The sequence below is a fragment of the Andrena cerasifolii genome, chromosome 1 (genome assembly GCF_050908995.1).
Source record: "Andrena cerasifolii isolate SP2316 chromosome 1, iyAndCera1_principal, whole genome shotgun sequence".
NCBI lineage: Eukaryota > Metazoa > Arthropoda > Insecta > Hymenoptera > Andrenidae > Andrena > Andrena cerasifolii.
In genome coordinates, this window is record NC_135118.1 from 4603335 (window position 1) to 4628209 (window position 24875).

At 41.8% G+C, this 24875-nt stretch overlaps 1 protein-coding gene across 1 annotated transcript; it reads left to right on the forward strand.

Annotated features, from left to right (window-relative positions):
• The first annotated feature begins 2038 nt into the window (after positions 1 to 2038).
• Positions 2039 to 4403, forward strand: LOC143370851 (uncharacterized). The gene is made up of 2 exons (XM_076815861.1): positions 2039 to 2082; positions 2777 to 4403. The coding sequence occupies exons 1-2, from the start codon at positions 2039 to 2041 to the stop codon at positions 4401 to 4403; spliced, it is 1671 nt and encodes a 556-aa protein (XP_076671976.1).
• The last annotated feature ends 20472 nt before the right edge of the window (positions 4404 to 24875 follow it).

Here is a 24875-nt window from a genome sequence, read left to right on the forward strand (position 1 = left end):
ACGAACAATATAAAATATATATATATATATATATATATATATATATATATATATATATATATATATATATATATATATATATATATATATGGATAATTACCCTAGAATGTGATATCTTTGATTATTTCCTTTATTTCGTGTTACCCAGAGTTGGGCAAAATGTAGTCTAATTACAAATTGCAAATTACGATTCAACTGTAATTGTGTAATAATTGATTATCACATTATGTTCTGTAATCGTTCATTTAGATAGTTGAGAAAACCAAATGGTTGGGTAATTGACCATTTGGTCTAACCCAGATCAAATGGTCAATTACCCAAATTAATAATTACAGAAAATAATGTTTAATCAATTACACAATTACAGTTTAATAGTAATTTGTAATTTGTAATTAGATTAAATTTTGCCCAACTCTGGCCTTACCCTCCCCAATCAATCTCGATCAAATACTTCTCTACTGTAATTGTGTAATAATTGATTATCACATTATTTTCTGTAATCGTTCATTTAGATAGTTGACAACACCAAATGGTCAGTTACCCAAATTAACAATTACAGAAAATAATTTGTAATCAATTATACAATTACAGTTTAATCGTAATTTGTAATTTGTAATTAGATTAAATTTTGCCCAACTCTGGTCTTACCCTCCCCAATCAATCTCGATCAAACACTTCTCTACTGTACATATTTTAAGATGATTAAAAATGAACTCTTTTTTGCATACAGTGAACGCTACACACATATAATTTAATAATATGTACTGCTATACTTACTGCTTGTGCACAAGCGTAATTATTAAATATTCTCATCAAATTAACTCGTCCTGCCCAATGCAAAGAGATAATCAAATGAATTAACTTCGTCTTTCCTCCTTAACAGATTAAACGCGCCATCTTTTTTATTCAACTCCCCGTACTTAGTTTGTGCGCCACATTATAGAATTTATACTTTCGTTTCGCTTTGAATTAAATTATTCAGTCCGCGATTCGACAGAATTTCTTGTAAATTCAAAGTAGCCAGTTATCTGGCTCCCGAGCTTAAAACGGTGTCACTGGTTTTTCGCTCGGCATTTTGTCCAGTTTGTAAACGCACACGGCATTTAAACTCGATGCAAAAAGCAATCGTATTGATTACAATGTGGCACACGGATCGAGGGGGTGTGGGCTGGTCGGTGAACGTGTACCCGGAGATATTTTAATGATCCGCGTAATGATTATAGTGCGCCCAATAGACACTGACTGCATCGGTATAATGCAAATGCCGCTGTTTGCTGGCCGAACGGGAAAAGTTGTACACGGTGTTTTTCGAATTTGTTTGGTGATAACTGGCGCTGTTGACGGGCACACGAATGGTGATCTTCCTTTTCTTAATTACGCGTGACGACCTTCTTAACAGATTTAGTATTCATTAAGCTCCGTTTTCTCCTTCAATTTCAACGAAAGGTAAAGATGAGTTCTCAGTGCCCCAACTCTCAGCAGCAACCGTCTATTGAAATATTATTACATAAGTTTTGCACGAAGGTCTTCTACCCCTTCACCACACTTCCATAGGTTCTCCCTTTTTCAGTTTGCAAGAACTTCTTAATAAGCGGCCTTTGCCACCATTTTCTTTACGGGTGATAGTTACCTGTCCATCGAAATAGACTTCGATAAATTTTGAGCGATGATATTTGCCCACTTCATCACTACGCGATCAAAGGAACCAAGTATGACTTCATCGCAACTGAGAAAGACGAGTTAACTCGTCATACGAAAACTCTTCCGCATTAAGACCAGTTGACTTATTACAAAACTTTACGGTGTCCGGTGATGCATCAGATGTATTGTGGACAAAATTTGCCAATTTCGGTATATGTATGTGAGTATACAGCAGAGACGTTTCTGGTCGAGGAGCAACCCAGTCAACAGGTTAAATGCAGCAACACGCTCGAAAGCGTAGGGCACAGTTTCTAATACACCTTAACGATGATCGCGTGTTCTTCGAGCTCGTCTTGAACACGGCCAGATGTCTATTGTAACTCAATGTTCACCCTCAATGGCGACAGCTGCTCGAGTGGCGCCGTTTCCATCGGACACTCGGTATATTTCACGGACGACACGAATTAGGAAACGGCGCAACTAACGCGGCCATCAATTACTATTAGCATTACTTATTTTTGGAAAGTCACATATGGTCGGCAGAGGGTGACATCATCTCCTTTTTTTCCCCGTCTCGTTCGCCTGTTCGTTCGCTCAGTCGCTTGGCCCTTCGTGTTGCTCGTGCTTAGCTACAACTTCGCGACGCGTGCTCTCGCTCTGTTCTTACTGAGAAACGACAGCCCTTTCTATGCAGTTCACAGTTCAATATCATTCGCTGCCCCACAATAGTAGATTCTTTCAGACAACATACGCAGCTGTTCCTTTTAAAATATTAGAATTCTCATTTACAGCCCCATGTCGCGAAAGCGTTTCAACGGGTGGCGTTGATTTGCTTGCAGGCTTAGGTAGACTTATACGATTTATGAATTTATAGGAATCACGAACAATAGTGAGGTTTGTAGGTGGAGTTTAAGGGATGGAGAGGGGAACAAAGATGTTCGTATGAGGTTTTTGGTTATCAATCATGCGATGGTAGCTCCTGTAGCAGCAGCCCCTTTGGTAAACCCATTAGTAATAGCTCTAGTAGTAGCCCTACTAGTAGTGGCTCTAGTAGTAGCCGTACTAGTAGTGGCTCTAATAGTAGCCCTACTAGTATTAGCTCTAGTAGTAACCTAACCCAGACATAATCCATTAGTAGTAGCTCTTGTATTAGCCCTACTAGTAGTAGCTCTAGCAGTAGCCCTTCTAGTAATAGCTCCAGCAGTAGCCGAACTAATAGTAGCTCTAGTAGTAGCCCTACTAGTAATAGCTCTAGTAGTAGCCTTACTAGTAGTAGCTCTAGTAGTAGCCCTACTAGTAGTGGCTCTAGTAGTAGCCCTACTAGTAGTGGCTCTAGTAGTAGCCCTCCTAGTAGTAGCTCTAGTAGTAGTCCTACTAGTAGTAGCTCTAGCAGTAGCCCTTCTAGCAATAGTTCTAGCAGTAGCCGAACTAATAGTAGCTCTAGTAGTAGCCCTACCAGTAATAACTCTAGTAGTATCCTTACTAGTAGTAGCCCTACTAGTAGTGGCTCTAGTAGTAGCCCTACTAGTAGTGGCTCTAGTAGTAGCCCTCCTAGTAGTAGCTCTAGTAGTAGCCCTACTGGTATTAGCTCTAGCAGTAGCCCTTCTAGTAATAGCTCCAGCAGTAGCCGAACTAATAGTAGCTCTAGTAGTAGCCCTACTAGTAATAGCTCTAGTAGTAGCCTTACTAGTAGTAGCTCTAGTAGTAGCCCTACTAGTAGTGGCTCTAGTAGTAGCCCTACTAGTAGTGGCTCTAGTAGTAGCCCTCCTAGTAGTAGCTCTAGTAGTAGCCCTACTAGTAGTAGCTCTAGCAGTAGCCCTTCTAGCAATAGTTCTAGCAGTAGCCGAACTAATAGTAGCTCTAGTAGTAGCCCTACCAGTAATAACTCTAGTAGTAGCCTTACTAGTAGTAGCCCTACTAGTAGTGGCTCTAGTAGTAGCCCTACTAGTAGTGGCTCTAGTAGTAGCCCTCCTAGTAGTAGCTCTAGTAGTAGCCCTACTGGTATTAGCTCTAGCAGTAGCCCTTCTAGTAATAGCTCTAGCAGTAGCCATACTAATAGTAGCTCTAGTAGTAGCCCTACTAGCAGTAGCTCTAGTAGTAGCCCTACTAGCAGTAGCTCTAGTAGTAGCCCTACTAGCAGTAGCTCTAGTAGTAGCCCTCCTAGTAGTGGCTCTAGTAGTAGCCCTACTAGTATTAGCTCTAGCAGTAGCCCTTCTAGTAATAGCTCTAGCAGTAACCATACTAATAGTAGCTCTAGTAGTAGACCTACTAGTAATAGCTCTAGTAGTAGCCCTACTAGCAGTAGCTCTAGTAGTAGCCCTACTAGCACTAGCTCTAGTAGTAGCCCTACTAGCAGTAGCTCTAGTAGTAGCCCTCCTAGTAGTGGCTCTAGTAGTAGCCCTACTAGTATTAGCTCTAGCAGTAGCCCTTCTAGTAATAGCTCTAGCAGTAACCATACTAATAGTAGCTCTAGTAGTAGCCCTACAAGTAATAGCTCTAGTAGTAGCCCTACTAGCAGTAGCTCTAGTAGTAGCCCTACTAGCAGTAGCTCTAGTAGTAGCCCTCCTAGTAGTGGCTCTAGTAGTAGCCCTACTAGTATTAGCTCTAGCAGTAGCCCTTCTAGTAATAGCTCTAGCAGTAACCATACTAATAGTAGCTCTAGTAGTAGACCTACAAGTAATAGCTCTAGTAGTAGCCCTACTAGCAGTAGCTCTAGTAGTAGCCCTACTAGCAGTAGCTCTAGTAGCAGCCCTACTATGTAGTAGTATCTCTACGAGTACTTCTACGTATATACCAATCCATATAAGAGTGGACCTACGCCTCCACCGATTTGCAACCGATCTGCTCAGCTCCCGCTACTAGCAAAAATCGTACATTTTTTTTCAAAATGCTGTAATTCTGCAAATTTGTATTGTTAGGGAGCGTCTGTGGTTCCAACCATAGCGAAAATGGAATAAAGAAAATAAACCTTAGTTTTTCCATTTTGTAGGACTACAGCAATTCCTACATCAATGCCTGTCGGAAAAGAACTTTTTTTAAAAACTTTGCGCCACTGACTATATCTATGTATATGTGCGATAATAAAATTCAAAAAAATTCTGAGTATTACTTCAAACATACCTTAATATGCAGACAAAACGCCAGATAGTATGTACTCAGATTTTGTTAAATACATTACCGAAGATGGCGTTGAAAAACTGGCAGTTGCACTAGAGTACCTACCCCCGTTAGATGGAATTCAGTATAATAGTAGCCCTTGCTGCAACAACAGTTCCGCTATACTGAATTTCCTGATGAACCCCGAGGCTAAGTAGTCACTATCCTTGCGAAGCTCACACTGAAAGTCTCTCTTTTCTTTGGGCATGCACAGTGACAGGCCTTATTAATCTATGTATACGCTTTACACAACTGTTGTAGAGAACCCACAACTTTGAGCATGCCACTCGATAGATCGTTACTTTACGTGGGGGTGACTTGATAAATCGAGATATCGAGGCTTATTTTTTAAGTTTAGCCGCAGATGGGTGGAGTGCAACATTTAGTGCAATGTGAACAGTACAGATGTATCGCTAACTTAAATGCGATTCACCGAAGTCTCTGGTGAAAAGGAAGACTGTACACAACTTCATCGTAGATTGTAAAAAACCAAGTTGTACAGAGAACGATTTGTTAAAATCAGAGTCAGTGACATAAGTGGCCGATATAGAAACTTTACACATTCGTTAAGAACTGATTTTGGACGCCTATCAACATGAATGTAGACAGAAATAAGAAAATCTTAATTTTAACTAACCGTCAGATGTCGAAAAGAAAATTGGTAAGACCAAAAATGTTTCCAAATTTAATTTGCAACACCATCTAATGTGTAATGTGCCTTTTTCTGAAGGTCAACGACAAAGCAGGTACATTTAGAAAGCCTCCTCAGGAACTACTTCAACCCAACAGTCCCAAATCCTTAAAAAAAAAACAATACAGCAATTTTATTAAAAATTCAGGTAACTTGAGCTCTTCGTCGTTAATTTAATATAATACAATCTCTAGAACCATCGCGCCAGTGCGTGTCAAGATCTACGGCTTTGTGAAATTCATAGAAAATTAGGTACATATAACACAACTGTAAAAAAGAATCTTCCTTGTAAACCATACGACACTTATCTTTTTTCCATTGTCGAAACCGTTGGTGTCGTTGTTGAGCGTGCGGCTGCCACTTTGTTTCCCTCCTGTTTTGCAACAATGCGCTGGTGACAGGCCGCGGACCGTGATTCGTTGCACTGCGGTCGCGAGTGCATTTTGTATCGCGGTAACTTGACAAGCAGCACGGTTGAATAGTCCAGTTTGCGTTGGCTCCGCGATTTCTGCTCGTTTGAAGTCCGACACGCGAATCCACTCGCGTTGCCGGCCATTTTTTTTTCAGTACGATTCGAAGCAGATAATGATGTCGTAGACGGACAGCGATTGAGTGGATCCCATGTCCGAATGATGCTGGAAGAAAGTGGCAATGGGGAATGTCGAACGGTTCAGCGGGTGCATACTTTGATCTTTACCTCACGTGACCTTGCCCTTAATCTCTGGTTTCACTGGAAATGACCATTCGTTCGCCAGTCAATCGATAAAAGCCTCCCTCCCGCTTGCTTTTCCACGCTCGAGTCGATTCTTCGCCGATCGCGATATTCCCTATCAGATTACGACTTAATTGAATTAAATAGATTCGAGGAAGTTAGCTAATTGCATTATCGAGCGCTGGCAAATGTATTCATAAGTCTGTTAATATGTCAGGAGAGGTAAATCCAATTACGTTCGTATCTATCGCTGGGTGAAGGTATCATAGTAACATAGTAACAATAATTTTGATCTACCTATACTTATATAATCGTTGTGTCACTGATTCATCATCGTCCAGCCCAAACTACTGTACTGAGAAACATGAAAGTCGAAGGGTATATTACTTTTGCGACGTAGGTGCTCGATGAGAAGGGATTTTTTGAAATTCCAACCCGAAGGGGGTAAAAAGGGATGAAATATGGTTTCTCGGACTCCTTATTATATTTCTTAGGCTCGATTGGATATCAACCCCCAGGAGATGGTGAAAAGCAGTGAAATGTGTTTTCATGGGGTGCTTAAAATCTCTTAGACCCAAAGCGAAGCGCGGGGGTAGTTTGCTAGAATTACATATGTCACGGTGAAAGTATAAAATCGGTAGATGTACACATTTTCCGGTATATGCACACATTAGCCAACGTTAATTGTACACATTTACCAGAAATGAAGTGTAAGTGTAAGTTGTACTCACTTGTACCAACCAAGCTGGTGTATGTATACATTTTCCGGGTAAATGTGTACATTTACTTAACTATGTACTTTCACCGTGACATATATAAGAGTATCAACCCTTATATGCACTCAATATTTCCAAACAGCGAAACCGTCGCATTACTATTTACTCGTCGTTTCCCTGTTATTTTACCTACTTCTATTTACTGCGGAACTTGGGTGGAGAAATTATTTCACCACTTTCTGCTATATCATACTTTTATATCGCTTCAAATACTTTACATAGACGCTACGTACGAATCCTTCCGCGCGAGGTGTCAAGTGTAAAATATCATTTTCCCCGTCGAAAAATTCTACAGACCAAAGAGGTTTCAAAATAAAATTGACAACAACTTCTGTTATACGCATTTCTAGCGTAAGAACAACGGTAAGCGAGGCATCGCAATTTTGTAATGTCACGCGACCCCGCAGATACCCTCCAAGTGTCGTCGCAATTCCTGCCGTTCTTTCATGATGCAGCCACAAGCGGACAAACAGAATTTCATTTTATTTGCACAGATAACACGATATTATCCTCGAGTATAGCGCTCAAGTGTCGAACGAGTTCCTTCGTCCCTCGTTCACCCCTCGCGAGGCTCCTGTTTCCCCTCCATCGACTAGCCACCCTTCCCGCGTCTTCTTTGCTACCAGTCAAGCCCTGCTAACCCAGGGTCACAACCCTGATGCGTTTGAGCGCGGGGTGATGAACTCTAGACGCCGGGGGTGTACCTTATTTACACTCACCCGTATCGTTGGCTCCGGCTTCACCCTTGTCGCACGCGGCCATGTCAATTGGCTTTTTCACGAGACTTCGACACGAGCCGTTCGCGTGCCTCTTCGAATGCCGTGCTTTGGATTCCGCGACTTTTCACCCCTTTCAAGGCACGCGCAGTCATTGTTTCCGGGCATCCGGGATATAAGATCGCGAAACGTTTCGCGAAGCATTTCAGGAATCCATCGTATTTTTCCGTCGTTAGAGCTCATCTGGAACACGCTTCGCAAATTTAGAACCCCTGCGCTGTTCAGATGAATTATATGATCGACAGAATCCAACGTAAGTTTTTGCGCCTTGCGTCTACCAATTAGGTAGGCCCCTGGAGCTTCTGGTTGCACGATTATATCGATGTAGCTGGATTAGCTCGCCTTAACATAGCGCGCTTCAAGTACGCAGGATAGTTAACGATCTTGTCTTCCTGTTCGAGATAATCAATGGCCATATCAAGTGGCCATCTGTCAACCACGGTCTTCTAGAAAACCTGAATCTTGAGGTCTCGGGCGGAGCTCCGAGGATGAGTCCACTATTTTATGCAAGACTAGCAAAATATCCCCCCGCTTCGCTTCGGGCCTAAGAGATATTAAGGACTCTATGAAAACACATTTCACCCCTTTTCACCCCCCCCCCCCTCCCTCTTAGGATTTGATTAGGGAAAAATCCTGAAATTGGTTTTTAGGTATTTGTGTGGGTAATCTTTCTGAGCAAGAACTACGTTGATATCTAATCAGGCCTAAGAGATATTAGGGGGTCGGAGGAAAAACATATTACCTCTTTTCACCCCCTTGGGGATGGAATTTCCAAAAATCCGCCCTTAGTGGGTGCCTAAGTCATGAAAACAATGTACTTTCCAAATGTCACGTTCCTAGGTTAACTGGTTTGAGCTGGGCATTGATGAGTCAGTCAGTCAGTCAGTCATATATATATATATATATATATATATATATATATATATATATATATATATATATATATATATATATAACTGGTTTGAGCTGGGCATTGATGAGTCAGTCAGTCAGGACTTCTGCTTTTATACAATATATATATATAAAGCAGAAGTCCTGACTGACTGACTCATCAATGCCCAGCTCAAACCAGTTTATATTAATAGATGGCATAAAACCAATATCGGACATCATATTCCAATTACTCGTATTTGTAATAGTTTTAACAGACTACTTAGATAGCAACTCTCATTCTCTCAACCTTTTTTCCTCTGGGTCCCTGACATCTTGTTAAACGTTGTTATTTTTAGGCGTTTTACAAATAATCAGGGATGAAACTATTTTGTTTGCATTCTCTTTCACCTTTGTACTGGCATGTTGTGTAATCCGAATGATTTATTAACAGACCTAACCCTTAAATAAATAAATAAATAAATAAGTAAATAAGATTCTCTAAGGTCAGGCCAGATATGATCACAGTATTGTGGGATGATCTTTCTGTGATACTTGCGTGTGGCGTTTGTGAGTCTGTGCTACACTTAATCAGGTTGGTTTATAACAAACAAAAATTAGACGACCTTCCATTACCAAGAAAAATAACTTGAAAATTTTTTCGAGCAGAAGTGCTGTTGACAGAATGTACATCTGAATCTAAAGGATTTCCGTATGAACTGTATTCGATTACTATGGGTTAGTAAATAAGAATAAGACAGTTCCTCATAAGATGAACGTTATTAAAGAATTTGCTCGAAGTTACTCGTAAATTACTCTTCGCACTCTTTGCAGTGTGTTATGTGTCCTTTGGTTCCAACCCATTGGAGATTTATCTCGAATTAAAATTCTATCAAATTTTATCATTCATAAATTTTGTATACAACCCCCCTTCCCCACTCTCCACTCTACCTAATTAATATCAATTCACTACTAACAACGAGAGGTTCCCAGGTGTCCGCCTCCGATTGCTTTGAATTTTGAATATGTTTTAGAGGACTGGAAAATAAGATAATCGTGTTTTTTTATAGCGGCCCGTTTGCATATTTAGGGGGTGAAACCACCCCCAAAATTATAAGATTTTCAGGTGTTCATCTCCGATTGCTTTCGTTGTTGGATACGTTTTAGAGGACCGAAAAATACGTGTCTTTTTATTTTGGCCTGTTTGCATGTTTGGGGGTGAAACCACCCCTCAAATTTATTATTCTCAGGTGTCCGTCTCCGATTGCTTTGGTTTTTGGATAAATACGAGGCAAATGAAATTTATAAGAAGTTTCACTTAACACAATTTTGTATCCTTTACGAAATTTAAGGGATGGTTTCACCCCCTAAAAACATGCAAACGGGTCGATATAAAAAGACACGTATTTCTTATTTTTCTGTCCTCTAAAACGCATCCAAAAACCAAAGCAACGCGGAGATGGACACCTGGGAACCTCTCCTCGTAAGTAGTATTCGATTAAAAAAAACTATTTCGTTTAGTAACTTCTTCTAGACGTTCGATCACGTTCGAAGTGGTTCGCGTCGAAGTATTCAAAATCCTGACAAGATTCAGAACCGCGTGACAATCGTGCTCTGTTGTACGCGACTCACTGCCAATATCGAGCCGATTGCACGCGGATCGAAATCGCCCGCGGTGGCGGGCCGGGGTATAAACGAGAATAGAGGGGCGTCGCAAGGCGGAAGGAAGCGAGATTGCCTTTAATCCAGCCAGATTTAATGCGAGCGACAAATTTTGCCGGGGAATTAATTGGATGCTGCCGACGGGATTGGCGCTGCGCAGATTATTGTGTGTCGGTTTAACGGGTGCGGGATTTGACGTAATGTCTCTGGAAGCAACCCCTTGTCCCCAGCAGCCATCGTCGCTTCGATTCACGATTGCTTCTCTTTATAGCACCGCCGGATCCTAAGTCTAATTGGTGGATCAGGTTTCATGATCGGGGGCGGCGGACTCGGCCAGGCGTTGCGCCTCGCGTTTGAAGAATTCATGTAAGGTGAAAACGGAAACGATTCGCCTGGATGTATTATAAAAAAAGAAACACCAGAGCAGCCCCTTCGCCAGTAATGCGCGGAAATAGCGCGGAGAAGCCTGCCGGATCGCAAACTCAAGACGGTCTGACAGAGATACATAATTGAATCCAATCTTCCGTAAAGTGGGGTAACGGCGACATTTTTGAATCGACGAAGGGAGAGTCATTAGGAACGCTTCGAAACTGCGATAAGGGAGGAGGAGGGAGCGAGGAGGACGGTTGAAAGAGAACGGCGGCTGCGTATAATGGTCGACGATAATCCTGTCGCGCGGATTAATTCGCAAATATTTCAATCTCGCGACATAAAGGGATGTAAATTACATTTTTGGTCGAACGCCCCGGAGGGTGCACTGTACAACAGTTTGAACCTGGAAAGAGGAGGAGGTGGAGCAGGAGGAAGGGAGGGGTGGAAGCGAGAAGCTCTCGTCGAGCGCGAGAACCGGGATAATCGTTTTATTAACCAAATAAAATCGATGATTGAATGAGGATAATCGCGTTCGCGGACCCTCTCTTCCGCTTCTACCCCCCCGGGAGAGTTCGCCTTATTGACACAGATGTCACCATCGGATCGCTTTATCGTAGTTAGCGAGCGCGAGGTTTTTTAGGATCCAATTTTTCACCTACCGCACCGCTCTCCCCCGCTGGGCTTTTTAAAGCTGTACTTATAGAAAGGGGGCTGTGCCGTGCACGATCGAAATTTCTATCTCCTCGTTTCTTGGGACGGGGGTGCATTTTTTGCACTGTGCACTTCCGAATGGGGCTGGGACTATTCGAATATTTTACAAGTATTCGAATGCTATGAATAAACCTCGAATATTTGAGTACTCGAATGTTATCACTCGAATAGTACGGTGTGAATTACAAATCAAGTTCTTTAGGTTCGTTTTTTTACAAGCTTTTATTTAGTTTCAGTTGCGAGGTTGTTAAGTAGCGTGTCAGGGTGAAATCTTGTAACCTAATTTTGACCCACTCCAACATATCCGATCGGCTTGAAACTTTGCACACATACGTAGTTCCGACGACAATACAATATTTTTCCTAAAAAGCATGAAATACTTTAGAGTAATTTTTTTTTAAAACAACCTTTTGTTAAAATGTACTAAAAAGGAACCAATAATTTTGATACCGGCACAAATGACTGCCTGAGAAGAATTCCTTCATATGAATAAACTAAACGCGTGGGGCGTAAATATTGAAATTTACTTTTTGTATAGATATACAAAATGTAGGGGAGACCGGGGCAAAGTGAGCCTCGGGGTAAAATGAGCTTTCTTAGTTTATTCTTTAACAATAGAATACATTTACAAATTTTGGTGGCGTGATAAGTGTGGGTAATACCAGAATGATAATTATGTACATTCAGATATCGTAAAATGGAAATTTATTTAAAAAATTAAAAATGGAGTTTTAGAGACTTCCAATTGGTTTTCTTTTCAATTTAGCTTTTTGGATAAATGAGTCTTGAATGTGTTATTTTAACTCCAAATTTTTTTGCCTGTTTATAACAAGCTGATAAACATGAATGTACACGCGTTTCAGAAAATATTAATCCTAAGATTATTAAATAATTAATTTTCCACTGAATACACATTCGGGGCAAAGTGGCCCGGGGTAAACAGCTGCAAAGAAAAGATGCGCGAGTTATGTGCGCAATAACCTAACCTGTCAGCTAGCTGGGAAACCAGGTGGCGTGGTGGAACAGAGTCTAACCTCAAAAAAATGAAAAATCTGCCACAGTTTTTGACAACCACGTTTAAAAGAAGAACAGAAACTGACGTGCTACACACGTCATCCCAGCGCAAGGGGTTAATAATTATCTATATCCTTAATTAAAACTCGTGTTTTATTTCAGCTCACTTTACCCCATATATGGGGTAAAGGGGTCGTTTTGACATTTTCTTTTCAAGTTAAATTTTAATATAATTTAAGTTTATTTTAAGTATTGCTATTCATCATTTATCAATAGTACTGTTCAAAGTATATTATAAATCTATTTCCGCAGATTTTCATTGAAAGGGAAAAATTATTCTCCAAACGCTAAGGAAGATTGGAAAATTAAATGTTGTTAAACTGAATTTTAAAAAATATATTGTTATAAAGCTCGTCACGCCACATATTTTTTCTATTTACAGTTTGTTTATCCAATCATTACTATTCGAGCTAAAAATTACAAACCAAAAATTCTTCATCGTCCAAAATCATTATTCCTTTAAACATAAATTCCGATAACTTCAGTAAATATTAACGGATCGTTATGAAACTTAAAACATAACCTCAGAAAACTCTAGCGAACCGCCGTAAAATGTATGCGCAAACCCTTATGTGAACAATGTAACAATATTTAATTAAAAAGTAATACTGGACATAACCCATGTTTCTCAACGTTCACCGCTAAAAAGTATCGAGGCAATTTTGAGGTACATATAATTTGCAGCGACAAAGTTTTTCCTTAATATGCAAGGAAGATTTTCACCAATTTTCACACTGATTAATAAATAATTGCAGAAGATATGACGATGTCTATAAATCTCGCGCGCCACCAACAGTCAGCGGCCGCGTGTAACGCGCTACTTAGCAGTCTTAGCACTCGCCTTTCTTAGCGTTTGGACAATAATTTTCCCCATTTTCGAGCGCCAGTCCCCTCATCGCATCCGACCCTTCAATTCAACTGAACACGGTGCAAATTTTTGCAGCGCGCGCCTTCAAAAAAAAAAAAGAAGGGAGACGTCGAAGGGGACAGTCATAATCTGTAGGTATCTCTGCTGTGCGAACAGTTTCAGCCACGAATATTTCGCGCTATCGCCCGACAACAATGTAGATATTTTAGATGACGTTTATGCCGTCCTGGCGACCATTTCACTGTTCCATATGGAGTAAATGCGCATCACCATGCACCTACCGCGCGGCCGGGTCCTCCGCGCGTGGAAACGAACGTTCCCGTCGGTTTTCGTGATTTACGATATCTTCGGGCGTAACGATCGATACGTCTTTCACGGATGTCGTTAACGTTTCCTGAGAGAGGAGGCCGTAAAGCCGGCCCACGACGAGTCGACAATGAGAACGAGACTTATTGATCTATGTCGTGCACGCGTCGCGCTCGGGCCAGCTGAAACGACGGAACTCGGGGCGGACTTTCAGAAATTTTCGGAAAAGCTTTACACGGATCAAGAGTTCACCCTGCCTCTCCGGTTTCCACCAAAACGGATGAGTGTGCTCCGCTTTCGGAAACACCGACGTATGGCACGCTTCCGTCGTTAGCGTCTTAATATTTCAAGGAATAATCGGAAAAGTGTCGGTTCCAAGGGGATATACCTGCGACAGTTAACGCGCTAAAATTATATGCTTCCTGGGAGCTAATAAAAATAAAACGCCCCACAGGGACATCGGAGAATTTTTTTTTATTAAAAATAATGCATATTACGAATATTTGTCTGCTCCTGCGAGTTCCACTGCACATGGTGCGCGAGATTGGCCCAGAAGTGGATCATCTGAAAGAGAAATGTTAAACACTTTCCTGATTTATTAAAAAAAATAAAGCTCGCATTGGCAATAAATTGCTGAAAGACGACATACAAATTTTCAGCCGCAGCGTTTGCTTTACACCCGCTTGGAACTCTTAAAAGATGCAATTTCTAAAATACACCTCTGTCCCTACCAGTCTACCAGGTTCGCTGTTAAATTTCTAACACGAAACTAATTCCCCTCTTCCAAATATATCTTACTCGCATGTGGTACTTTCTCAGTTTTCTATTACTCAGACCCTTCGGTTCTAGGCAGTAAGAGTAGACTCCAGAGGTATTTACGTGCAAACGGAAACTTCAAACGCTTTGAGATACCAAAGTATCTGCGGCAATGAATTCCACCAGATCTGATGAAAATGTTTTCCCGTACGGATCGGCACAATCGCTTTCCCATTTCAATTAAACATCGATGTCGCAGATGTATAATTGTCGAGGCAATCCACCCCCCTCTGAATAATTCGAAGGATCACGAGCACTACGGTCGACGGTGCAATAATAGCGGCGTTATTTGCGAGTCGCGTGGGCCTGTGTATACAAAAGTAGAATGGGGCGCAGTTATGAGTATAGAAAAGGGCGCGAAACTCGGGGGTCGCACGTGACCAAGCAGCCCCCGTGTTTTGACAGCGCGTCGACACGAAGTTTCCGGCCTACGCAAGGAAACAGCGACTTCCGAAAAGATTTATCGCGACGGCACGTGGACGCAGGGTAGGGCGATCATAAGAGAGGGAGGAGGGGGTCGATAATTGTCCTTGAACTTGTGTCTTCCTCTGTGTCGAAGCCGTTCCGCTTTAGGGGCGCTTTGGGGTGCATTCTCGCGTTTTAGGAAGCAGTCGCACGTATCAACATTGTCACGACGTAAAAGTGATTGACAATCGTGCATTTCGCGAGAAAGGGAGAAATTGGTAATTATATAATTCCCTGGTACACCGAACAATTTACTGTGCACCTATACTGTACACAGTGTAAGTTACCGAGGCTTAGGATGCCAAATAATTTCATAATGTTTGACGATAAAAAATTTATTAAATACGTACCTGTATAATGTGTTATTTTTAGGGGGCACATAATAAATATATAAATACGTTTGCGATAAATTTTATATTTTCTTATAATTTTCCTCAATGGAACATGATATATTTTGTTACACATACTAACAGCTGATGCAAATATTCATTTAATGATGTATAATATTCCGACCTTCAGCTGGCAGTAACCCCGCATTATTCACTTGGAAAGGGAACGACCCTAGGAATCGCTTTCTATCCTGTCTAATGCCAACTAATATCTTCTTCCCAATATCAAAGGCTTGAGGATTATTGGAGATGATGAACTTCGGTGCTAAACTTACCCATGCTTGCTTTTAAAACCAAGCCTGTCTTTCAAGACCTACAGCCACCGAAAGAAGCATCCCCAAGTCGAACACGATCTTCCCCAATCATCGAATCCCCAATTTTAGGTTCCCTTCCAGTAGTTCGCGTTACGCAATGCGTTTCGACGTGCATGCCTCGGGATGCAGCTAAACACGACAGACTTATGTACCTATTAATAGAATATCCTCCTTCCCATGAGGACCATTACAATATCGTTCTCGACCCTATATCGGTCTCTCAGTGTCTGGCGTTAAAAATACGAAGCAACGAAACACATAGCGGGTACTGTGGCAATGAAATCTCCAGAATGCGGCGTCGTTGTTCGTTCCATGATAGGAGTTTTCGCGGAGACAACGCGTTTTATTGATCCACAGCCGCAAGCATCGCCGCCCACCCTGTTATTAAGTTTTTGCAGGTCTAGAATTACATCTAACGGTTATTACGGCGTCGCGTTACGGAGTCTAATTACCAATTCGCGTCGACGAAGACCATGGCCGCCGTTACGCAAGCCTGGCCAGTTCTTATCTGTTCTATGGAAAAGTCATCGTGACGATTATACCCAACGTGACACAGTGGCGCAAAAGGAATCGCGGATTGGACCGAGACCTCCGTCGATGATGAACGTCGCGATGCAAGATAAGGCAGGATTAACTGCCGGACGATCGAAAGCCTGACGATTGATTCAGTTCCTCAGAGGCAGCCGAGGCGAAGCAATCGTCCTCCATTTCCCTGTGTCATCTCTGTCCGTATCGTAAGGTATTAGAGTATTTTGTCAGGATGTTTAGGCTGAGCACTTCAAGATTTTTATTAAGGGGAGGTTCTGGTCTAGAGCCCCAAAAAATAGGTGATATTTAGGAATTAATTAAAGGAAAACTACTATATATAATTTAATGGGACTTGTTGCATTGTATTAAGGATGTCTTATGTTATAGAAATATATTTTTTGTTTTATAATTAATCAGTGCAAACAGCCCTGGGGAGTCGTTAAAGTTAAGGCGTCAAAAAATTGATCCAAATCGGTGGGACCTGTATCTCTAAAAGTTATTATCCGATTCGACTGAAACCTTTTTTATTTTGAAGATTATTCTTTTTTCTAGGGGGGGGGGCTAAAAAAAATTACAAAAAGTTGAAAATTTATAATTTTTAAAGGCGTTGAAAGGACGAAAAATACAGGGAAAAGTGATTTTAAACGTGAAGTGTCGTTATTTTCTAAAAAAAATGTAATTTTTGTAATTTTTTTAGTTCCCCCCCTAGCCAAAAGAATAATCTTCAAAATAAAACAAGTTTCAGTCAAATCGGATAATAACTTTTGAAGATACAGGTCCCACCGTTTTGAGAACACTGTTTCGAGAAAAACGCATTTGAAGTTTTACGTGAGCGCCGAGTAGCCGGTTGTGACCCATGTATTTGCCGCGACTCAAATGCCTACAACTTGGGGAATTTTACGAATTTCAACAAATCCTTTTAAACCCGTATTCCTAAAAGATTGAACATTCGAAAAATGATATAAAAAAAATCGACATTTAGACCAGAACCTCCCCTTAAAGTTTTACGTGAGCGCCGAGTAGCCGGTTGTGACCCATGTATTTGCCGCGACTCAAATGCCTACAACTTGGGGAATTTTACGAATTTCAACAAATCCTTTTAAACCCGTATTCCTAAAAGATTGAACATTCGAAAAATGATATAAAAAAAATCGACATTTAGACCAGAACCTCCCCTTAAAGATTGTGTCGTCGCGAGACACAGCAGAATATTGAACACAAATTGCGGGTAACCAGTACGCCCTCAAATAATCGGCGATTGGAATACGTTTGAGCACGTGCTCCGAGTACATAAATTGGCCCGTACGTCGTAATTTATGATGCCTCGGTTCGCGAAAGACAGAAAAGGATTATACGGAAGATTAACGGAATCTCGGTAACCATTCGCTTTAGACGAAATAACGCCACTCTCACTATGTCTCACGATTGGTAATAATTCTCGCACGTGGATTCTCGCTCAACGCTGGAAAGACGAGTCTCGAATGGCGGATGACGAATGCCGAATGCACGAAACAACGCCGCGAGTCGAGACGCTCTCTCTCGCCCCGCTTATGTCGAAGCCTCTAGATGGGCGCACCTCGTATCTGATTTCCGCATTACACGCGCCATCTATTATGCAAATCTTACAGTACTTATTTAGTTACATCAGGCTACGAAATCGTTTCTTTCTTCTTCCTTAAGCGACGGAATTTTGTCAATGGCTATATTCTCAAATGGTCTGTTTTTTTTGTCGTAAACCAGCGTTATATTTTCTAATTGTAAGTGAACTTACTTTAAATACCAGACCCAAAGTCATAGAAGTGTGAGAAGGCCTAAGTGGGCGCATTTTACGTCCGCTTGTTATATAGTATTGTATGAGCCATTACGGCCTTTCCGTACCAAACACCCTTGCGGTTCACGGCCGCTATTTCGGATGTATCTTTGCACTTTCCATCCCTATTTACCCTGCTCCTGCTTAAGCCAGCATCATCTCTGCCAAGTGTGTTTAGCAAATGAATCTGAAGCAGTAGCGAGCGACAGAAGTGTTTCATGTGAAAAGGCTTTTACTCGTTGACAAGTCGGAGACACGATGCATCTTCGAGGCGGATTTTCGAGGACCTAATTCTACGCTGTGTCACGTGTCAAAGGGCTCTAAGTTTATGCGCCTATCTGCTTATGAGTTTCGACCGAGCAATTAAAGCTTCTTCACGGGGGACACATTTCTGTCTCGTGACTAGTGTTTTGGATATGTATAGGTATTTTTTACACACCTATCTCTTTTTATATTCCCAAATCTGTTAAGCAAGGCAGAGAAAATACTTTAGTATTTTCGTTGGTCGTTAAAACGGGTTAGTGCGTGTTTAATGATTTCCCAATCCTACAGCGTGGGTTCCCTGCTATTATCATCTTGATCTACGTCAACTTTACTATCTACAGAGAAAGATGCATGTAAAGTAAAGTTGCGTGGTTTCAAGGCGGCCATAAGATAGGTGAAAGAAAATTTTTCTATGTGTAGGGGTCCTTTGATTTTTTATACAAACGATTTTTCACAGATAAAATCTTGCTATGTAAAAAACATATGTTACCATTGAAATTCACCAAAAGGTCATCTTCAAATCTCTTAATAAAGCCACTTCAGAAACTACGCAAGAAACATTTTTAAACCCTGTTCAATTACACAAGAAACGTTTCTGATCAAGAAACTTCGGTAAACTTGCCGATGAACTGGACAAGCGCCGATTTCGATGACCTACACATATGTTGTCAAGGTCGTCGTTTTAAACAACATTTCCCTAGAAACTTTTTGGCGGTCGGGTTTGGTTTACGATATATTCGCAAAAAACTTTACTTAACCCTAGAACTACCGAGTTTGACACATACTCCAGCCCCAAACAATACTAATACCGTCGGCTGTGAAACAGATTTCGATATATTATGCCGAAAGTTTTTCATATGTTTTTTGACAGCATATGTCAATGTCACTGAAATCGGTGAGGTGGTAGCTTTCAATGAATTATGCCGAAAGTTTATTATTAACATCTCCGAAACTGAGGCCGACCGCCAAAAAGTTTAAAGGGAAATATTGCTCAGAAAGACGACTTTGACAACATACATTCTGTCAAAAAAGTACCGGGAATTGTTCAATGAAACACAAAATATGTATTATTCATCCAAATTTATTGCATCGCCTTCAAAGTAGGCCCCTTTCGACATAATACACTTATGCCAACGAAGAACCCAATCATCAAAACATTTTTTGAACGCATTTTTTGGAATCAACTTCAGTACTCGCCGCGAATTCTCTTTTATGTCATCTATCGACTGAAAACGGGTGCCTCGAAGTGGTAATTTCAGTTTTGGGAAAAGAGAAAAGTCGGCCGGAGCCATATCAGGGGAATACGGTGGCTGCTCGATAAGATTTCTTGAGTTTTTGGCCAGAAATTCGTTGACAATAATAGCCTTGTGAGATGGTGCGTTATCGTGGTGCAAAATCCATGAGTTTTCTTTCCACAAATCTGGTCTTTTTCGACGAATTTGCTCTCTCAAACGCCGCATAACGCTCAGATAATATTCTTTATTTACTGTCTTACCTTCTGGCAAGAATTCCGAGTGCGCAACACCGCGGTAATCGAAAAAAACTGTCAACATCACCGTCACTTTTGATCGACTTTGACGTGCTTTTTTCGGTTTCGGCTGAATTGGCAGGCGCCATTCCGAAGCTTGTTGACTGGTTTGCATGTCAAACTCGTAAACCCATGTCTCACCACCAGTTACAATGCGTTTTATGAATGTGGGGTCGGAATTGACTCGTTCTAACGTGTCTTCAGCGACCTTAACGCGATTGAGTTTTTGCAGAAAATTCAGGTCTTTCGGCACTAGCCGAGCGGCAACGCGTTTCATGCCCAAACAATCGTTTAAAATGGTACGAATTGATTCGCGAGACACAGAAATTTCGGTGGCTATCTCTCTCAGACTTAAACGACGATTTCCAGCCACCATTTCCTTTACTTTAGCGATGCGAAGTTCAGTTGAAGACGTTGATGGCCGACCAGAGCGAGGCAAATTTTCCACCACGTCTCGACCGCTTTTAAATACACTGTACCACTCATACGCACGTGTTTTTGATAAAGTCGATTCACCGTAAGCCTTATGTAACATTTTCAGCGCTTCGGCACACGAAATTCCATTTGCGATGTAAAATTTCAGACAGATTCTTTGTTCGATATTTTTATCCATTGTAAAAATCGCAGAACACACTTGAGATGAACTGACACAATGGCGCACTGTAAATAAACTAAATGACAAGTGACGCTGAAACTCCGCGTGAGTACAGAGGACAGTTATGCCAACTTAGCGATAAAAAGAATTTCAACAATCCCTTTAAGCGAACTTTTTTGACAGAATGTATGCGAAGGTCATCTAAATCGGCGAGGGCCCAGTTCACCGGCAAGCTTACCGAAGCTTCTGTTAAAACAAATCACTTCTGGGAGTTGAGTTCAAAACAGTGGAACTCGTCGGAATCGTCACTTATTTATTCGGTATGTGTACACAGCGCTGTCCCGAAAAGAACGCGCGCATCGGGACCGGGCGCAAGCTCTTTTCGAAACGAGTAGTCTATTCGGATTGCCTTTGCTCTTTGCCGCGGTGACTGAGGGAGTGAGAGCAAGCGAGAGGGCGCGCGACAGCGGCAAGCCATAAATTACGGTCGGCACTGCCGAGGCGTCGTCTATCGAAAAAAGACGGAATAGGTCTCTCTGGCACCTCTCACTCGCCTCGGCCACTACAAAAGAAGTAACGGGGATAGCGACGAGTTCTTTTCGAGACAGCGCTGTTTATATGTACTACCACCGTAAATAGGAACCTTCGGACAATGTTGTGTAAAAATTTAACGAGTGTAAGTAAATCGAATACTCGTATCGCAGCTATTACACGAGGCAGTGAGAGCGACCACTGTTGTATTCCGTATTTTTCGTATTACTTTTATTTTATTAAATAACTTTATACAAATAACGGAAACTAAGACGATTACAGATAAATACTAGATTATAGATTCAGAACTAGATTCTCGTGTCCAGACTATTCGGACTGAAGTGCTCAAGTGCTTCTGCTTGGAAGAATTTGCGTGTAATATATATATATATATATGTACGGTTTTCGGTAAGCTGAAAAGTGGGGGTTGTCCTGAGTTTAACGGTCGTGAAGGGATGAGGCATAGAGATCGAGGTTCAAGGATGAGTAATAGGGTACGGATAAGGTCATAGAAGAAGAACTTCAGGATGCTTACTATTGCTATCTGGAACACTAACGCGTTGACTAATACTTTGTTTACAGAAATAGATTTAAATGACGTTGGTATACAACACCACGGACCAACCCACATTAAAAAAATTGTTGTCTTCCTATTTTGTATGATTAGTGGAGCCTATTGGAATACGTTATTGGTACTAACTCGATTTCGAAAAAAAAATAAATGTGGGTTAGTCCGTTTTTGCTCCCACTGCCTCACATATGGGTTTAATGAAGGGAATGACTACAGTCTTGAAGCTAAACCTCGTGTTACCTCGTACTTCACGGGTTACCGTTAAACAAAATCCGATAATAACTATTTCAGAATTAACCCGCAAGTTGAATTCGACTCATTCTGCGATCCACCGTCAGCTGAAACGTATTTGGAGAAGTTTGCAAATACAGTCGATGTACCGAAAAAAGACCGCATTACTTATGGGATGACTCAATGTAAATTACGGACTCGATATAAATTATGTGAGTGTATGATGTAAAAAACGCACTTGCGCGTTGACAAGTCGAAGGCGAGAGGCCAAAGTTTCCCCGGATCGTGTCGGTTTTTCAAACTCGGCCAGGCTGCTGGATCTTTGGCGGGGCAGTCGCCATAAGTTAGCCGGCCGTTGTAGGTGGAGGATATCAATTCCCGTGGCAGTAGAACCCGCCGATATTGCCGACCACCATAAAACGATTATTGTCGCGGAATGTATACGGTTATGGCGGCGTTATAACCTCCCGAGACTTGCAGCGCGCCTCGCCGATGAACACTCGGCCGGGGCTTAACTTTACACTCGCCACTTTACACATTGTGCGCCCGGCCCGCGACGTTTATTACGACAACTTGTACGCGCCGGGCCCGATTTATCGTTATTTATAACGAGCCGTCCTCGTGAAATTAATATTTACACGGGCCGGCGGACGCCGGCGACTCCGGGCGATTTTATTTACGCCCCTGTAAGTGGAGTGCAATTAAACGGCCGTCGACAATGTTGATTTCGAGAAACTTGTGAATCGCCTTGTGAGCCGTAAAAGCGTCGCGCTGAACCCGTTGCTGGATCAACGCCGTGGGGACGTGGGGCCCAACGTCAGCGTCGGCGGGAATTTATGGAATTTGCTGGGCGTTTTTTCAACAAAATCTTCGCTGGCTCAAATTTTACTCGCTGAATTCTGGTGGTGCTCGATGTTTTGAATTTTCTTGCTACGAATAGGAGATTCGGTGATCTAAATTGTATATATATATTGGGGAGTGGTGGGGTCGTTTGGAGCAGAGTTCGGAGGGATTCGGCTGCACTGATGGAGGGGGAAACACCTACAGGAGCGGTGGTGGCTACGCAGGCGCAGTTCATGCGCGCATTACCACCGCTCCTGTAACTGTTTCCCCCTCCATCAGTGCAGCTGAATGTATCCGAACTCTGCACCAAACGACCCCACCACTCCCCAGTATAGATATATATTTACATCCCCGAATCTCCTATTCGTAGCAAGAAAATTCAAAACATCGAGCACCACCAGATTTCAGCGAGTAAAATTTGAGCCGGCGAAGATGCGTGCATGAACTGCGCCTGCGCAGTCACCACCGCTCCTGTACATATTTCCCCCTCCATCAGTGCAGCCGAATCCCTCCGAACTCTGGTTTGGAGTTACGGAGGTGTCGGTGGGAGGTTAGTAATGCGCTAGGGTAACTGTACCTACATGGAATTCTGCAATATTTCAATAGGTAAGTAACAATATCAATCGGCAACAGTGTAAGGTATTTCGTGAAAACCAAATGACAATCATATTCGCATTTAGGTTTCAGTTGGAAGTCTGTCGTTGAATGCGAAGTGATTGTTGTGTTTGACAGCGTATAAAGGTTTTTCAGAGGCGAGTTAAAGAGTGAAATGTTTTAGTGAAGAAAAGTTTAAAAATATTTATTTTGCAAGATTTGTCATTAAATATGTTTGTTTTTGAATGCCCCAAAAGAAATTGACCGTTAAATTTATTTCCTTCTTAGTATAATTATTATTTTTCTGTCGGAATACAGATGTACCCAATATGGAACACGTTCCATTTTGGGTGCATGTTTCCTGTATAGTATTATATTATATTTTTACCATTCTAAATACATTATATTATTGGACAACAATATATTTCATTATTGTTTATATAATAGATGGAACTTGTAGCACCAAAAATTAAAAGAAAATCATAAAACAAATGGGTCTAATGTAAGTACAGTCTTCCCCGGATTATCGAGTAAGATTTTGGGACCGGGGAATTCTCGATAAACCGGGGCAGGGGAAGTAGTTACCACCTAATAAACTGACCCCTGTCAGGGCCCTCGCTCGAACCGTCTGACAAGGACTCTGATCGACGTAAACCTAGTGTGAGTGAAATAGCGCACCAGCGAGAGACCCTCGAGCGACGGCGAATTGAGTCATTCAGTATTGAATATGAAACTGTTCATATCACTGGTTACACCGTGGTGAGAGCATTGCCGATGGATTGGCGAGTTTATGCCGACGAAAATCAGTCCAAACACGAAGCAATTCGCTCTATTTTTTATTATGAAAACACGATTAGAATTCCAATTCCCCGGTTTAAGGGAAAAGCACGCTTCTGGTGATTAACTCACAACATTTCTCCTCCAATTATCGAAGTAATTTGCCACTCCTCGTAATACCAAATAGATGCTAAACATCCAGGCAATCTCTCCCGAAGGTTGCATTTAAGCAATCTTCAGCAGACACTTCACAATTTGGTGAAGTCGTTGATATTCTCTATTTAAATTCTTCTCTGCAGTATTACACAGTGTGTAACGGGAAGAAGTCACTTTCCAGTGTGTAAATTACAACATTTAGCGAACGCAGTGACGTTCACGAAAAATTAACCGAATTGCTTCGCGTTTCAACCGATTTCCATCGAGAAACCTTGAAAAAACCATTGGTAATACTTTCGTGAACATTTATCAAAAACGTGAACATTTTACTTTTCTGTACTGGGTATTTTACCTGGCCCAATGTTTTTATTGCTCTCGGCGGCCTACCCGGGACCGCAGGCCCCCGCCCGCAGTGAGGAAGGAAACCTGTGGGGTGGGTAGGTCTTTCCCGATATATCCGGGGGAAAAAGCATTTCAATAATCCGAGGAAGACTGTACTTACTTAATACTAGATCCCTAGACAAATCTTGAATCTACTCACCGTTCCCCTCAGAATTCATTCTCTGAAATGGAGGGTTTCAACAACTCCACAATCCTTCCCATTTCTTTTCGGGCATGCGCGCTGGGGACCTCACTATCGCTCGGTACACCTATAGAATTTCATCAGAGCTACCCAGATTGATCCGTAATCCCGCTGACAATTAGGTTCGTGCTTACGTTCGTTCCAGCCGCGCAAAGGGTATCGCAATTCCGTTCATCCGATACCTTTGCAATCATCCTTACCAGCGGGTGTGTGCGCCGTGTGTGTGCGCGCCCTGTGCGCATCGGGGATGACGGGGGTAATAAGA